This window comes from Chenopodium quinoa, unplaced genomic scaffold (assembly GCF_001683475.1).
Source record: "Chenopodium quinoa cultivar QQ74 unplaced genomic scaffold, ASM168347v1, whole genome shotgun sequence".
NCBI lineage: Eukaryota > Viridiplantae > Streptophyta > Magnoliopsida > Caryophyllales > Amaranthaceae > Chenopodium > Chenopodium quinoa.
The window spans coordinates 3,811,197-3,830,073 of NW_018743937.1; the positions used below are offsets into that span (position 1 = coordinate 3,811,197).

The 18,877-nt window shown below is 34.8% G+C and overlaps 2 protein-coding genes across 2 annotated transcripts; one reads left to right on the plus strand and one right to left on the minus strand.

Annotated features, from left to right (window-relative positions):
* Positions 1-14,028: 14,028 nt before the first annotated feature.
* On the minus strand, positions 14,029-16,053 carry LOC110688744 (transcription initiation factor IIA subunit 2-like). Its single transcript, XM_021865503.1, has 3 exons — positions 14,940-16,053; positions 14,758-14,817; positions 14,029-14,400 (listed from the first exon to the last, which is right to left on the minus strand). Exons 1-3 carry the CDS (start codon positions 15,066-15,068, stop codon positions 14,239-14,241), a joined length of 351 nt encoding a protein of 116 aa, XP_021721195.1. The 5' UTR covers positions 15,069-16,053; the 3' UTR covers positions 14,029-14,238.
* Positions 16,054-16,199: 146 nt separating this feature from the next.
* Positions 16,200-18,290, plus strand: LOC110688743 (receptor protein-tyrosine kinase CEPR1-like). The gene has a single exon (XM_021865501.1). The coding sequence runs from the start codon at positions 16,295-16,297 to the stop codon at positions 18,215-18,217; it is 1,923 nt and encodes a 640-aa protein (XP_021721193.1). The 5' UTR covers positions 16,200-16,294; the 3' UTR covers positions 18,218-18,290.
* The last annotated feature ends 587 nt before the right edge of the window (positions 18,291-18,877 follow it).

Sequence of the window (18,877 nt, forward strand, 5' to 3'; positions counted from 1 at the left end):
ATGGACTCGTATATACTGTGATTGACTTGACCACTAACTTGACCAAGTTTGACTTGATGTGACATGACATGTGTATGACTTGTGAGTGTATGTGTGTGTGTATATATGTGTGTGTGCAGACACAAGCAAACGAAGATGCAAAAGCAAAAAAATTCCGTCAATTTTTGTCATGAGTGGAGGGTACCGACTTTCTCCCGAAAAAGAAAGATGTGAAAACTGAACTTTTATTTTCAAACTTCCTTCCAAAAGAAAAGACGCGAAAAAAGGAAAGAAGTTTTTAGCTTCCTCCTTGAGCAAGACAAAATGAATCGTATGAATTGAATTGCTTGTCCTGAAAATAATGTATGCATGATGCATGTTCTTAGGCCAGGAGGCTAAGGATAATTACATCATGTGACACGATAGATGAATGAACTTAAGTCATGGAGCTAAGCATCATATATGGTGTAAAGAAGCGATTTTGAACGTCACTTAGGTCTGGAAGCTAAGCACGTATAGTGATTATTTCATAATGAACGTTGCTTAGGTCAAGGAGCTAAGCACGATATGCTTTGTATGATTAAAAATCATTGATATATAAATGTTTCTTAGCACATTATGCGAAACAATGAACATTTCTCAGGTCAGGAAGCTAAGAAAGTATACAATGTTTCTTCTACTGAATGTTGTCTTTAAATATGATGAAACATGCACAGTGTTGAAACAAGATTTCATGATAAAGGGCTCTTAAAGGGAAGGATGATTGATATGGATATGGATGTGTGAGTGAAGTGTGTGAATACTAAGGCTGGCTGCAAGGGTTATGGCGATGGAAAGAGGTGTGAGAAGAGTTAAAAATGATGACTCTTCAGGCTGGGTAAGCTAATGTAATTTGGGTTAAAGCCCCCAAGTCTAGCTCTAAATGGGTAGGGATAAGCATTGGATATTCTTTGACTCGATCATGCATGGATATGAATATGAATGTGGCCGCACCTCGATGTGAGGTTGCCTACGTATCCGTTAGGAATCAGGCCGAACGTAGCTCTAACCGAACTTTACACAAGTGTATGTACACCTCAAAGAGGTCTTTCAAGGGTTGTAAGGTGGTTAAGATGAAGGTTTAAGGAAGAAAGGGGTAAAAGGCTCAAGATCCGAGAGAATCCCCAAGATGTGTAATTTTGAATTTGAAAATTTTGAATTTTGCAAGTTTATTTTCAACTTTTTTTTTTGTTTTGAATTTCTTTTTTTTTTTATTCTTTTGAATCAATGTAGACAATCTCAGATCATGCGGTTCATCACTCACTTAGCATTCATGTTTCTCAGGCACGGTACCAGGCACTCAATGAGAGACACAATTTAAGACGTGTTCATATCAAAGACATTGGAACACTTTCCTTTAGACATTGTTTTATTGTTGCTTTGCTGCTTTTTTTTTTTTTACTTGCTTTTTTAATGTTATACAATTACACATCTTCCAATCCCAGGGTTAAGTGAATGTGGGTTGAAGAAATGAAGGCCAAACGTTAGACGAGGCTCAAAATGGTTGATGAAGAAAGGGAATGTGATTGAACGGTTAACAGGGAATGACATGGTTGCAAAGGTGCCTCAAGTCATTGGTGTACCTTGGGTTTAGTTCGGTAATTGATTTTTTATTTTTTATTTTTTTATTTTTATTTTTATTTTTTTTATTGAGAATGAATGAATGAATGAAAAATTCTATGATCGAGATGTAAAGAAAAATTGCTCATTTTATTAATGGAAAAGGTGAACGAAACACATGAAACATATAAAAATTCAAAATGGAAAACCTATGCTAGACATGAATGGGGAATGGAGATGAATAATAAAGAAAGAAATCATGAAATCTTGCACGAAGGATCTGTTGTGCGCCTTGTGTTCATTACATCTTGCCGCCTGGAGGGACAGGAAGTTTGTTTGCATCCACCAAGTCTTGAATGACGTCCTTTAAATTCCAACATTGCTCCGTAGTGTGGTCCCTTCCTTGATGGTACTTGCAATGGCATTGGGATTCCATTTGGCGCTCCTTTCTTCAGGTTTTGGCTCTAGAAATGGCCCAATAGGTGTGATCAAGCCTTGACTGTAAAGGCGATCAAAGGTCGCATCATAAGTCATTCCTAAAGGAGTGTAAGTTCTTTTCTTCTTGGGAAATGGAGTATCAAGAGCTAACACTTCATTGAGATCAACTTGGCTTATATTGTTGGTAGTATTTTCGTGCTTAGAAGACGAAGAAGAATGATGGTCATTCCTCTTGTTTTTCCAAGTGTTATTATTGTTACTACCAGCAGTCTTTATTAGCTCATCCTCGATATTGATGCCGATGTCGTATACAGCTTCAAAAGTGTTCACTGGAAGAAATTTGAGATGTTCCCTATATTTATGAGTCAGATTTTGAATAAAGAGGCGAACCATCTCTCTTTCTTTGGGGGGATCTACCAAGAGTGAAGCTGTTTCCCTCCACCTGTTCAGATAAGCAGTGAAGCCTTCATTCTCTTTCTGTTTGAGAATGGAGAGTTCACGTTCAGAAGTTTTAGTTTGAATGTTACACTTGTAACGATTCATGAAACTTTCGGTGACATCTTGCCAAGTTGCAGTGCGCTTGGAATCTAGGGAATAGAACCATTGTTGGAAAGCATGTTCTAAGGAGAGAGGGAACACCGTAGGGAAGAGTGTTACGTCCAATCCCTTAAGAGCCATGGTTGCAGAGAACGCCTTCAAATGTAATATTGGATTGTCAGTAGGCTTGAACTTTGGAATATCAGCAGTGGAGAACTTTTCAGGGACTCTGTCTTTCACATCCAAAGGAGTGGGAGGCCGTTCCACATAAGTGAAATCCTCAGAAATTTTACTCATTTGTTCCTTCAGTTTGTCAAGGGTGGAAACAGTGACCTTGTTTTGTTCCATGGTAGTGACCCTAGTGGTAAGGGTTTGCATCATGGAAGACAGTGCCTCGATGGATTTGTTGATGTTCTCAATATCTTCTTTAGTGGCCATTGTAAGGTGATGAGTAATGGAGATGGAAAAGTTCTCTTTGAACGCCTATTAGATCTGAGAGATTGTTGCGGTAATGACTCGAACCGTATTAATCTATCCCTGTTCCTTGACCAAGTACTATGAAATAAAATAATTCACTTAATCGTTTGACTCATTGCTCAAGATAGGAAAGGAAGGAAAAAAATATATATATACATTTGAAAACAGGTGAGAAAACTCCACTCATTTTTTTATTATGACGAAAAAAGGGTGCATGAACCTAATATACGATCATAAACGACCTGGTGCACGACTCGAGTCGAAACATGAAGAAAGTGTGTGGACTATACTTGAATCGTGAGTGACTAAGTGATGTTATAAGACTCGTGGTATGATCGCATGGCTAGACATGTAAATAATGACCAAAATGACTGACGCGAGAACCAAATTAACACGGAAGACTTGACTGACGCAGTTTTTTTTTTTTTTTTGGAAAATCCACCGTGTCACAGTGGAAATTGCCGTGACACGGTGGACAGTCCCGTGTCCCGGCAACCCTTCCCTCTTTTTTTTTAGAAATCCACCGTGTCACGGTGGAAAGTTGTCATGACACGGTAGAGTTTCCCGTGGAGCGGCTGACTTTTTTTTTTCCTGCAGGTCCACCGCGCCACGGTGGACTGTGCCGTGACACGGTGGTCAGTCCCGTGTCGCGGCAACCCTTCCCTTTTTTTTTTTTTTTTTTTTGCTAAGTGAGTACGGTCCATTAGCAATCGTTAGTCACAAAATAATCCACCATAGACAAAGAAAGATCGTTAAGGTTAGGATCAAAATGACCAAACATAAAACATGTAGGCACAATGATGCAAAGAATAGTTCGCAACCTAAGGTCAAGTTCTATGTTCGACTATGGTCAAGTTTATTTGGTGTCAATAGGGTACCATGGTTAAGAGTTTGGACGCGTTAGCAAGGCAGCCTCCCTTGAGTGTATGCCAACGGGCGGCTCCGCGAGTTCGTGATGAAATCGAACTCGACTCCATGGTTTGGGTGGATTTAATAATTTGGATGAACCCTTATTGTCATGAGCGTTTTTAGGTTGATAGAGCTTAAATCCCCTGGGGCTAAGACGTATGTAGAACACATACGTTTTTTCAGAAAAATCGAAGGAAGTTGACTGTGAGAAGAGAAAATAAGCCACCGGACTGATTTTAGGACTGCCGTGACACGACAGATTTTTCCGTGGCACGGCAGTAAGAAGATCTGACTTGTGCCCTGTTTTCCTTCGTGCGCAACCGAGTTATCCAATTTTTCCTACGGGACAGACCTAAATGCGACGTTAAAACGTCTATGCAAATGCAAAAATGCCAAATTAATCACAGGAATATTTTTTCAAGAATCTTTCAAGTCTCATCCACTCATCTTAATTAAATACCGATCACTCAAATCGATAAATAATCAAGAATCCTCCCCAGTGGAGTCGCCAAATTGTAGGCGTCGCTCGAAGTGCGCCTACGTAAAAGCATGTTGTGAATATGCTTGGCACTCATAGGAAGTGAGAATTGACATTACGATTAGGGACAACGATTAGGGACAAATAAAGTAGGGAGCCGCCAACAAGTTTTTAAGGAACTTGTAAATCGTTCACGGATCATAAAAGGCAACCACGAATAAGGGACAACGATAGGCAACAATGATTGACCCGTGAAGGTTACATCCCATTCATAATCCATGAGATTACTAACTACATATGGTTCAGAACCACGAAAGGAGGATCGGGGATGATGGTACGAAGTGAGTTATGGAGTCACATTCGCCCGTATTGGCCTCTACTTGATTCTTATAGTGAAAAATGATTCCTGCGATCTCAAAGACATACAAACAAAATATTCAATTTTCTCCAAACTATTATTATGCTAAATTGGTTTAATATTAATGCACACATTATTCTAAAATATTGTGATCACTTCAATTAATAACAAGATTAAAAAGGATCCTAAACCAGTTGTCCAAATTATCTTATTAGGCATGATTTTCAATTACATAATATTCCCTTTAACATGCAATATGGTGATCATAATAATAAATAATAGAATAAACATTAATATTGGAAGCAATTCAACAATAATAGCGTTAATCAAATTAAATATGAAATAACCTAATCATGATACTAGCAATAAGAAAATAAAATAAGAGTAATTAAATTAGTTAATTACTCACATTCCGCGCGTTCCTTTAAATTGCTACATCATGAATAAACTGTTAGTAAGTTCAATAAAAAAAATATAAAGTAAATGGAAATTAAATTAAACAAATATTAGTTTTGATTTGGTCCAAACCCTCAGTTATTTGTACCTTTCACGCCTTGGTTTAAGGACGGAATCTCGGGTTAAGTATAGACTCAGTGGAGTGCTTAGTGGAATTGTTATGAAAGAATAAGGAGGCTAGAAATTAGGTTAAAGAGGGAGAAGAGTGATTTTTGGTGTAAGGTGAGAGAGAATGATTATTGGTGCCCCGTACATTAGAAATGAGGGGGTAATTATAGAGAAAATGTGCTGAGGGAGCACACGGAACCCTAAAATGATAAAAACCCTAAAAAAGTATCCCGCGACATGGAAAAGTGTACCGTGACATGGGAAATCCCACCTTCAGACGGGAAACTTTCCCGTGGCACGGTACAAATTTGTGTGACACGGGAAATATTTAGGTTACGGGAAGTGAAAACGCGTTTAGGGATTACGCGGAGAAAACACGGAGCAATCCGTGGCACGGGATGTGCACCGTGACACGGGAAGAAATGTCGTGACACAGCATTGTACACCATGGCACAGTACAGTATGCCGTGTCACGATGTAAAAAGTACGCGGAAATTACACGAAATATTCCCGTGTCACGGAATGGGCACCGCGACACGGGAAATTGCACCGTGACACGGGAAATTGCACCGTGACACGGGAAATTGCACCGTGACACGGTGCAAAATCCCGTGAAACGGGGGCAAATTGAGCAAAATTACAAAAATGGGCACCGTGTCACGGGAATAAGTCCCGTGAGACGTCAGCTTTTGCCGCGTCGCAGCATTTTTGCTGCTGCGCGGTAATTTCAGTTTTTTTACTCGTTTTTAAAATAATCATAACTTTTGATCCGTAACTCGGAATAAGGCATAAAATATATCATTGGAAATATTATCAAGTCTACTTTCCAATAAAATTAGAGTCAAGTCAAAATGATATGTAGATTTTAATATATGACCGTTTTAGTGGAAGGGTGTCGGTTTTATGCCGAGTTTAGTGTTTTGCTCATATCTTTTTCGTTATAGCTCGGAATTGGGCTTATGATATATGGTTGGAAAGCTTATTTAAATGCCTATCAAACAATATAATAATTGGATCAAAATTTTATAGCCATAAAATCAGTTTCTCTCAGTGGACACGAAAAGTGAAAATAGGTTATGGTTTAGGGAAATGAGCTAGAAATTGGATTGGTTCATGAAATATATTGGATAGAACATGGATTTAAGCACTCCAAATATTAAATAATCAACTCGACCAATAATGGCGGTGAAATGTGTTCATCAACGGGTTTGGTTTTGGGGAGACATTTTTAGGTGTCTACAGGCACGAAAATAATATATGTCTATCTTTGAACATCTTTCAATTCGGCTAGAAATATGATTTTCAAAAAGAAAAGTTTTATTCAATTTCAAACTCTTTAATCTTATCTTTTCAAAAAGGATAATTATGATCTTCTAGAAATTTATAGAAGCTACTAATTAATCCTAATTGGTTTAGGAATGGGATTAAATAATTTGGACCCTCCACATGATCATTGAGTCGTAGGTAAGGTGGGCTTAGGTTCGGTTTGGGCTCAGTTTAATATTTGGCAATAACTTATTCGTTATAACTCGGATTTTAGCTTATAATATATGTTGGAAAGATATTTTAAAGCCCCATCCAAATATTTAATCATTGGACCCATGTTATGGACCAAAATAAACTGGATTAATCGTTTTTATAAAAGGACACGAAATGAATGATTTTAAAGGACACGAAATGAATTATTTTGGATTTAAAGGCACGAAAAGTGGAAAATAAGCTATGGTTTGGGGAAATGGGCTAGAAGTTGGGTTGGTTTATGAAATGAAAATATGGATTTGAATATGGATTTAAGCACTCCAAAGATTAAATATTCAACCCGACCAATAATGGCGGTGAAAGGTTGTTCATCATCGGGTTTGGTTTTGGGGAGACATTTTTAGGTGTCTACAGTTATCTTCAAGGTACGAAGGATATGGGTTTATTTTTCCCAAAGTTGTCCAAAGAAAATTCGATTGGTTTTGTAGATGCAAGTTATTTATCTAATCTTGATAATGGTCGATCGCAAATTGGATATGTGTTCACACATAGTGGTACTGCCATTTCTTGGCGTTCTATGAAACAAACTATTGCAGCTATGTCTTTCAATCATTCTGAGATTTTAGCAATTCACGAGGCTAGTCATGAATTTGTATGGTTAATGTCGGTTGTTCAACATATAAAAGAAGTTTGTGGTTTATCATCTGGATAAGAGGCACCGACAACTTTATATGAGGATAATGCAGCTTGTATTGCTCAACTTAAGGAAGGATACATCAAAGGTGATAGAACAAGCACATCTTACCCAAATTTTTCTTACCTCATGATCTTCAGAAGAATGGAGATATAAATGTTTTGCAGATTCGTTCAAGTGAGAATTTAGCGGACCTATTCACTAAGGTTCTTCCAACCGCAACCTTTAAAAAGTTAGTTTATCGTATTGTACTGTGTCGTCTCAAAGATCTTAAGTGATATAATAATGAGGGGGAGTAATTGCGCGATGCACTCTTTTTCCCTTATCAATGGTTTTTTCCCACTGGGTTTTTCCTAAAAAGGTTTTTAACGAGGCAACATATAAGTGCATTAAATCTCTCTTAGATAATGGGCATCCAAGGGGGGGTGTTATCAATAATAATGTATGCCCATTATAGCTTGTAATTATCTCTTTTATGACTATCTTAAGTATGGTTTTAATAACATCCTTGTAACCCTCCATATATCTTTAGTTCACATTAACCCTCTCATGAATGGACTCTTCATTGTCCATATAGGTTACAATGTTCACATCATGTATATATATAGATGACTCATGAAATATATGAATAGAGACAATACAATTACCTATCTACATCTCTCTCTAATATTCTCCCTTTTCCCTTATTTTATAATACATACCAAATTATTGTATGAAAGTGAAGCAAACAATTGATTTGGCAATTGTCATACACAAATCATATCAATACACACATGAATGAAATACAATGTACTAGGGATTATTCTATACAAGTGGCCAATTTAAGTGGAATATGGTCAATCAATATGTTTAGTGTGTGGAACAGTAATGCATTATTACTAAATAGAAACTAATGAAGACGAACTTTCAAATCTTTGTTCAAGATTGGTGGCTAGTGGCTACCGACGCTAGCTAGAGCCAATAAATACGGGAAATATCAAGTCTGTAGATCAGTGGATGGGCTATGTTTTTCAACATTTTCAAAATAGGAACATACACTACTATAAATTAATATTAGATGTCTTTTTTTTAGTGCTAAATAACTAACAATAAATGTTGATATGTTATTGTACTCTCCCCTAAAAGAACGATTCATTTGGCCTAATTTTAGTCCCAAAAAGAATGATCCATTTATTTTTTCCAACATATATTAAATTCACAAAATTACAAATATATCCTCAAATATTTTTGTCATGTAGTTCCTTCTTCCTATTTTACCCTTATATTTTTTCAGATCTTTGTGCCATCTCTCTAGATATTAATTGCAAATTATTGTTGACTTGTGTTTTCCCATATATTTGTACTTGCAAATTAAGTTTCTTAATACCCGCGAACACTAGCGGAGCTAGCGTGGGATTTCTCCAAAAAAACATATAGGTTAAATATAATATTTTTGCACTTCATAAAGTAGATCAAAGGAGTTGAGTCAGCGGTTAAAGGTAAATGTAGTTTTGCATGAACTCTATCACAAATTACAAATATAATAGCCTAGTAGGTAATTATGAGAGTACTACATTTAAATAGTTATATTATTTTTTGTTCGAAATTTTCAAAAACTATCAACTCCTAATTAAATAGTTTATTGAGAAAAAAATGGTACTTGTATATGATGTTAATTTTTTGACAAAGTACTTTGTATTTTATATTTTTGAGTTGTAAAACAATAACTATTTAAGTATATTTTTGCTCTAATATTTTTGTTAAACTAAGCGATGATGTTCATTTGTCCCCCCGGTTTAAAATTCCTAGCTCCGCCACTAACCGCGAAATCAACTCAAATGGTGGTTCTTTCGGGGACGGAGGGAGTATAAAGAGTTTATGTCAATATTAATAAATCTAATATGAACATGTTCATACACCACCAAATTCATATTAGATGTCTTCTTTTTTAATGCCAAATAACTAACATAAAATTTATACACATTATTTTATTAACAAGTTATACAGAGTTTTAGATTTTTTTTTTTTTTTTTTTTTTTTTTTTGGCTAGGGTAGACAACAATCATTCGGATCAAGTTTTATTTGGTCAAGTTCCAATATGACTATGCTTTTAGGTATTGACTGATGAATTATATGTTTGCTTCAGATAAACAATCAAATTAATTGATATTTATATTAGCCGTAATTGGGTCACATTCTCGATGAATTATTTGGTGTTGTCCAATAAATTTTCATCTATGGCTAAAACGAGTTTTGCAATTTTGGAGGTACACTTAAATTTGAATAAAATGATTCAGATTAAGTAATTGAATACAAATTAGTTTTGATAGGTTAATAAATTGCGATCTTTGTGAAAGGAAATACCCATATTTTTTCAAATTGAGGTGATCAAATTCATGTCATATAGCCCCAGTAGGGGCATTATACAACTTATAATATTATATTCCTCAGTCAAAGGTGTAATTATTATGAATGTCTCAAACATTATTATCCATCAATGCACTATATCCACTTGACTATGACTTATAAAAATCATTGAGCTTATACATATGTTTCCAATTCATATAAAATAATTCAAAGCATTGATACCAAAACTCTAGCAACAGCATTTAAGAGTTGTAACAGTTGCAAGAGACATTGATATCTTAAGGAACCATTAAAAGAGAGGTAAAAAAAGAAAGTGAAAGAGAAAGCAAATTGATTAGACTAAAAGATTTTGGTATCAAATCACTGCTTGTGATATAGAGCATTACTGTTAAAATGGATGGCTTTCCTTTGAGAAGAGTCACATGGATTGTTAGAGCTATAAATATTCAAAGAATTTTACATCTTTCACACATAAAGTAGTACTAGATGCTTAATTACATATACTCGATCTAGCTAGGAGTATATAGTGTCACATCAATATCATCAAGTACATGAAACAAGGAGTTTGTTTATATCAATTTAACTAAGATCAAGTACAATGATAAAATTTATTAAGGAGTCGTCTTAATTCTTGTTATCCTTGATGAATAATTTTCTTTTTTGGTTCGAATGAATAAGTCACAAGGCTATTATTTTACTTATCGATCCAAATGAGTCACAATTAACAAGACGATTATAATATTAAACAAGGAAATTATGATACAAACTTACGATCTATTCTACTTAGGGTCGATTTCAATCTTTGCTACAAGCCCTATCCTACATACTTCTCCATTGGTACAATTTATGTATAAACAGTAAATTGCCCTATATTTATCTATGATACTGAATCCTTAATAGCAGAACATTGTTTTTCTGAATTCTTCATAATTAAAGAACTTGTGTTATTTTACGTAGTATGCTTATCTTAAGACACACATTTTTGTTGATTGCGTTTGCATGGATGGATCGTTCAGCTGTAAGTTTAATAGAAGCTACATTCTTATCATATAATAGTAGCTAGACTTTTATATTTTATAACGGTAGCTAGATTCTTGTACTACTAATATAATTCACCCTATATCCTAATAGGGGTCGAACTCATTGTCACGCAATGTGTATCTAGAACCAATAATTGATTAATTGATCCCACAAATCAACACGTACAAGTTCTCTCGACACAGGTTTACCTTATGTGCTCATTTGGGCCGTAACAGTGGCCTAGTTCTCTGTTAGGTTGTACTAAAAAAGAAAATCGTGTTATATCAAGCTCATGTCAATCTTTCTTAATGATAACCAAATACGACCAATTAATCCTTCTGATGCGCGCACCAATGTGCCCTGTAACAATATATACTACCCCTGTTTTTTTTAGTTGACATCTTTTTATCATCATTCTTGCCAACACATATTTTTAAGGTTTAATATCTCTAATTATCAACATTGTAAAATTATAAAAAGTGAATATTAATACATTACATCAAGAAGATTCAAACAAGATCCCACATGACTATATTTTATCGTATTTATTAATCACAAAAGCGAGTCAAAGAATAATTTGTAAATTGTGTAAAAGTTAAACGGTGTCAACTTAAAAAACGGAGGTAGTAAATGCTATGTTCATTATTATAGAATGATTGCCCAACCTGCCATTCTCAAGTCAAGTTTGTGTCAAATTCCAAAAATTATGTCCATGCAAAGATTGTTTATTGCTACTAGTACATAAGATTTTTTTAGATACACATACAATAATTAGGCGGCAAAGATAGGGTGAGGGACTCACTTTCCCAAAATACTACTTGTACTGTTGCTAGATATTACTCGTAACATATTTTCTCTTGTTATTAAATTTTCGAAATAATTATAACATTAGCTTTTTTTTTTTTTTTTTTTTTTTTTTGACGGGAACATTAGAATTTGATACTTCTATGATTACTTACTCTCTCGACATGCGTTCCCTTTCTATCTACGTTCACATCAGATTACAATAGCTTCTTATATATGTGTATCTATTAAACGTTAGTTGCAATAAAAAAAAGATAGGTTTTGGTAAAAAAATACTACTACTAAGTAATAGAAAAGTAAACTTAGTAGTATTGTTGAAGTGGCTAAGCTACACTAACCAATTAGTATTATGTGCACCATAGTGCACCTATAAATAGGTGCACCACGACTATACTTTTGAACATTTAGTAAAAAATATTGAACGTTTTACAAAAAAATGAACATTTAGTAAAAAAAATATGAACACGTCATAATAATTGAACATAAACATGCAATTTTTATATTCATATTTTATTAAGAAATGTTCATTTTGTATACATTAAATGTTCAGTTTATATAACAAAACTATTGAATTATTACGAGTTAGTTCAAAATTTGTCCGACTCGAAATAATTCAAAATTTGCGATTGCTAAGATTTTTTTACTAAATGTTCAAAATTTGTTATTGTTCATATTTTTTTACTAAAAGTTCAAAATTATAGGCGTGCTGCATTGCGATTGTTCAGATTTTTTTACTAAATGTTCAAAAATGGCAATGTTCAGATTTTTTAACTAAATGTTCAAAATTTTCGATTGTTCAAATTTTTTTACTAAATGTTCAAAAGTATAGGCATGATGCATTGCAATTGTTCAGATTTTTTTAACTAAATGTTCAAAATTTGCGATGTTCGGATGTTTTTACTACATGTTCAAAATTTGTAATTATTCATATTTTTTTTACTAATTGTTCAAAAGTATAGGCGTGGTGCACCTATTTCTAGGTGCACCATGGTACATCTTAAAATTTGCCACGAAAAAAAATGTTGTAGTTACACTAAGTTGCGCTGAGCCGTTGCATCACAATCAATAATTTCTCTATACTTCTATAGACGGGAAATTAGTGGGTAGTTTTGCCAAAAAGTGTAGTTCCTATTTATGTTGCCTAACCTAACCTACAAAATGGCCCATACTTGGTTTGCATTTTATAGCCCAACCCAAAGGATGAAAGTTTATAGCACATTTGAATTATCAGGTACATTCAATGTTTATAGCACTATATTATCAGGTACATTCAAAGTTGGTCCATCCACTTTCCATCATTGCAGACACTATACATGGGCTTAGCTTATACGCCCATTTATATGAATTGTTGTGTTCATCTTGGATGCAAGCTGCCTCTAGTAGTTCTAATTAACTAATTAGTGCGTTTTTGGTATCAAAGAACTTTTAATTATACATCTCTATGACCTCAATAGCTGCAGAAAACAAACACAATTACTTACTATTTACTAGATTTGTTAGGATTGGTAAGTGCAAAAGCAAATTAAAGATGTAGAGATTGATAAGATAATTAAAAGAAAGATAAAAGCAAGATAAGTAGTGAAAATAGGAGAGTACAATAGCCCTTGAAAGGGTGAGTATTACAAGAGAACTCTCTCTATAGAAACTCTCAAAGGAGTAATACAAATTAAGAATAGTGGATTAGAGAAATTGTGTGTAGGTAAAAACTCATATCATGATAGATATCTTAGAGAGCGGCATTTGTAGGTAAATACTCTCTAAGCATAGGTAGATATCATAGAGTGTATAAAGGTATCGGAGTATTGGAGGAGGATGTAGGTGAATACATGCTCCAAATGACATCTTATATTTATAGGTGATGTATAGAGGTGGAAGAAGTGTGTGGAATTTTCTACACATAAGCTCTTCAAATTCTCCACATAAATCTAGAATTGTCATGACAATCACCAAATTCTAGATTTTTCGGCATTCTCCGTCAATTTCTCAATGCTTTTAGAGTTTTCTAGAAATCTTGAGAAACCTTGACATATAATGAGTTGGGCTATGGAATTTGGGCCACACTAACCTAACAAGATTAAATCATTCTTTTAAAACCATTCTCTACACCAAACTCTTGCTAGATTATTGAATTATGATGTTTCACACATAGTTGATGCTCGAAAAATTGAAAGTTGAAAATACTTGTGTTTGTAAAGTATTGCAGATGCAAACATTTACTGTCTCAATTGACTAAAATGTTGTTGAATAAAAACATTCCTGTACTATTGTGATTCAACCCTCAATATTTAATGATTCCGATCAATTTCTATTGTTATACATGTATCACTAACAATGGTACAAGCAACTAATCTTATAGGACTTAATATCATTAAAGTGAACGCATTACAAGAGCATAATTTTTTTGTTTTTCACATATTAACATTCATCTACTGAAAGCACTTAGAAGACTGTATTAATCCAATTTATCTTACACAGTTAAAGGCTTAGAGCTCCTTGAATTATACAACTCTTCTATACCAGTACATTCAAAATGAAATACTACAGAGAAATAAATTACTAGCTACGAATTCTTTTGTTGACAAGCTTTCCATTGAATGCCATTATTCGCAGATTTCCAACAACCTTAAACCATATCCCCTTTCCTCGTGCTGAAATTACAGCATTCAGTAAATCAAAGGTCCAACAAGAATCGATGAACTTGTATTGCTGCAATTTTCCCTATCATTTTTATTCAGACAAAGTTCAAATTGAAACAATTTTTGAGAATTAATGTTTCAAGTTTTAGCTATACAATTGAAACAATTGTATGAAAGATCGAAATGGGATTAGATCAGAGTAGTATGTTATATGTAAGCAAAACAATTTTGATCAATTTAAAGACTCCTAGTCATTTGTAAATGAACTTCATTATAAGATACACATGTAAGTAGCATTATTTAACAAAACGGAAAAGAAACCTATGTAGCAGACATTAGTATTTAGCAACACGAGCTGGATTAGTACATAATAAGTAATATATACAATAAATGGAGCAAAATTAAAAAGACACCATTAACTAAAAGTACAAAACTATACCTTGAAGGTGATCAAATTGTGCTCCGGAACTTGTTCAGTTTGAAAAGCTTCCAACATAGACTAATACAAAGTACGGAGTATAAATTAACTCAGTAAACCAAAACACATTGCAAAAGAGTGAAAAATAGAAATAATGAACAAACAGATAGCAGAGATTTCAATTTTTGGGTTCGAACACGTACCTTATCAAATTGATTGACAACTTTAAGCGCGAATTCCTTGGAAATGGAATTTCCATGAACTAGTTCCTCAAGAGCAGCCAACAAGCAACAACCAATTGTGGAGTTACGATACAGCTTCATCTTCTCCATTTTATTGCCAAAGAACTATCTTAAAGGTAACTAAACTACACATTCAATGTCTCCTAACGTAAAAATATCGTTAGCTATATGATATAAACTAAGGTATAGATCAAGAATGAGAGAATATTGAGTCAATTGTTGTAAAATTGGACATTATTAGAATAGGAAGAAACTTCAAGAAGATGAAAGTGGGATATGGAGAAGCATGGAACTATTAAGTGTTGAGATTAAAATAAGACATGCAATGTTGCTTGCGTACTTTTCGTACGAATGGATGGGTTGATACATTGATAATTTAATATTGTGTGTGTAAACCCAAGTAATAACAAAAAGATTTCTAAGGGTAGTATTGAAAGGTATACACATACTTCCTTTGTTTTCTTTTACTTGTTGGCTTATTGTCGTGCATCAATTAGAGTAGTGTGATAATCATGCTATCCAAGGGATTAAGTAAAAGCGGAAATTAGTGGTGTCTTGATATGATTTTTTTTTTTAAAGTTCCTCATTTTCATGTTGGTGAATAGACCACTTATGAGCCGGGGCCAAAGTCAACACCGTCTAAATATTAATGATTTCTAGGCGTAGTATTGAAAGGTATACATTCAGTATATGTTGAAACAACATACTAAACATGCTTTATCTCAATTTAGATCACCATTAACATTCAGTATATGTTGAAACAACATGCAATTAACATAATTCACCATTGATGGCCTAGGAACCATTTCACATGTCCTCGTTTAAATTATAACACTATATTTATCACGTATTGCATCATTCCAATTAGGGTCAGATTGAGCTTGTTTGTGATTTTTGGGAAACAGTGAGCGAGGTATAGTTAGACCAGGTGTGGAATCGGTGAGACCAACAAAAAGGAACGAAGGGAGTATTAGGCTCGGCTTTATTAGCTCTTAATCATAGACCGTTAAACCAAAAAAAGCCTTCCTCTTTCCATGACCAAAAAAAAAGAGGCAAAAAATGCTTGCCCCTTTCTTTTTGCTTTCTGTAGTTTTCAATTGGTCCATTGATTACACTGAAAAGCAACCTGGGTCCAAAATATAAAAACAAAATCCTCCTAAGTGGGAGATAATGTCACATATAAAGTTTGATTAACCAATCAATAAACATTTTTTGCCCTACAAGTTTTAGTGGGCAAAGCATAAACCTTCTTTATGCTATCTGTATGAGCCTATGAATAGCAAGGATTATCACCTGTGCTTAGTATCAGGTAGAGCATGTCTCTTCACATGCAATTACGCAAACACAGTAAAAATAATACAATTCTCTATAATCTCACCATGGCCTTTCAATCTAAGTTCTGCTTGTCGTCTTTCGTATTATTACTTTCACTCATCAACTGTCCCGGCGCCAAAACTGATAAGCAATCAGAGTATTTCAGCCTCATGAAAACCGCTCTCTCAGGCAGTACCTTGTCTGAATGGACTGCCAAGGGAGATAGCTCATACTGCAATTACACTGGCTTAGTCTGTAATAGTCAAGACCAAGTTATAGCGATGAACCTTGCAAGGCAATCACTAAAAGGATCGCTTCCTCCGGATGTATGCTCTTACCTACCAGAGCTGCAAGTTCTTAATATAAGCGAAAATGACATCACTGGCAGGTTTCCACATGGAATCACCAATTGCTCCGTTCTGAAAGTTCTAGCCATGAGTGATTTATTGCTTAGTGGGAGGCTACCAGATTTTTCCAGCATGAAATCACTCCGGGTGCTGGACTTGTCTATGAATAAATTCAGTGGAGACTTCCCACTGTCCATTACAAACCTCACTGAGCTTGAGGTGGTAAACTTCAACATGAATGATAATTTCAATCCTTGGGAACTTCCAGAGAATATCACTCGGTTGACAAGGCTACAAACATTAGTCCTGTCAACAACAATACTTCAAGGAAGCATTCTCCCATCCATAGGCAACATGACATCCCTTGTAGATCTCGAGCTAAGTGGGAACTTTCTGAAGGGTCAAATTCCTCCAGAGTTAGGAATGCTGAAGAACCTGAAGTATCTCATGCTTTACTATAATCAGCTCAGTGGAAAAATACCTGAAGAGGTAGGAAATCTAACAGAGCTTACAGGGTTGGATATGTCAGTAAATTTACTGACAGGAAGAATTCCAGAATCAATATGCCGCCTTCCCAAACTTAAAATCTTGCAGCTTTATAATAACAGCCTCACAGGAGAGATTCCAACGGCTCTTGGGGACTCAACAGCGTTGACCACATTATCTGTCTACCAGAACTTTCTGACAGGCAGAATTCCCCAAAATCTGGGGATTTCATCAGCCATGATTGCTATAGACTTGTCAGAGAATCAATTCTCCAGCAAACTGCCACCAAATGTCTGCAGAGGAGGTAAACTGCTGTACTTTCTTGCTCTTTCCAATATGTTCACAGGTGAGATACCTCAAAGCTACGCGGACTGCACATCACTTGTACGTTTTCGTGTTAGCAACAACCGATTGGTTGGCCTGGTGCCTGAAGGAATTTTCAGTCTCCCTAATGCAAATATCATTGATATTGCTGACAATCAAGTGACTGGAACTATACCTAGAGAAATCGCAAATGCAAAGAATATGTCAGAATTCTTCATTCAAAACAACAAAATATCAGAATTTCTTCCTTCTGAGATCTCTGGAGCTGTCAATCTAGTGAAGATTGATCTAAGCAACAATTTAATATCTGGCCCTATACCTTCTGAGCTTAGCACCCTCAAAAAGTTGGATCTCTTGTTGCTACAACATAACAATTTCACATTCTCTATCCCTGAATCATTGTCCCAGCTGAAATCACTAAGCATTCTCGATTTATCTAATAACCAGTTGACAGGAAACATTCCTGAGAACCTATCTAAACTACTTCCCAGCACTATCAATTTATCATATAATCATCTTTCTGGTCCTATTCCTCTCTCACTAACGACAGGAAGCTTGGGAGAAAGCTTCTCAGGTAATCCAAGGCTTTGTGTTGAATCACATATAGATCCATCTTATAAAAACTTTTCAATCTGTCAAACTCATGAGCAGAAGCGATCAATTTGGTTATGGATCACAGTGGCCTCAGCTATAGTTCTTTCACTAGTTGCAGTTGCACTGTTCTTAAAACGATGCTTAAGAAAAAAAGAAATAGATACTAAGCCATAGTTAGGTTTGAATTCATCTTGCAACTCAAGTGCTGTAAAAATCTATATACAAGCATGTTTTTTTTTCCCTTTTCTATTTTAGTGGTAACTTCCATATATTAAACAAGCATTAGCATTTAAAAATACTTGCTAGAATAAAGGTTTACAATCAGCCTCAAAGGGTGTCGGTAACATTGAATGATTATTGGAGAGCATAAAATTAATCCAGAAAGATGAAACATACAAACAGGAGACCATGTGTAAAGAACTCAATCTCCACAACAAATTCGCTCCATTTCGAAATGAATATGATAGACATCACACTAAAACTAAACATGCTATACATTTGTGATGAATAAGCTGAAATCACGATAGGAGCAATTTAATTTCAAATACAATGCAAATTTATTAGAAGTCACGAGCATCAATGAACGGTTAATAATAACAATACCTACTTAGAGGATCCTAGTTTACATGATTTGTTTAAATTTCAAATCAATTAAATCCATAAGCAATATGAATTGATTGTTAAAGATGCTTACAAATAAGTAATAACTTTTGGTCAAATTCTTAGTGGAAAACACCACTTTGTAAGCCAACATTACTACTAGTGGCATTAACAACTACTAGCATGATTTAGTTAGTGGGATACTTGGTTCCTTTGTTTATGGCACTAATGTTA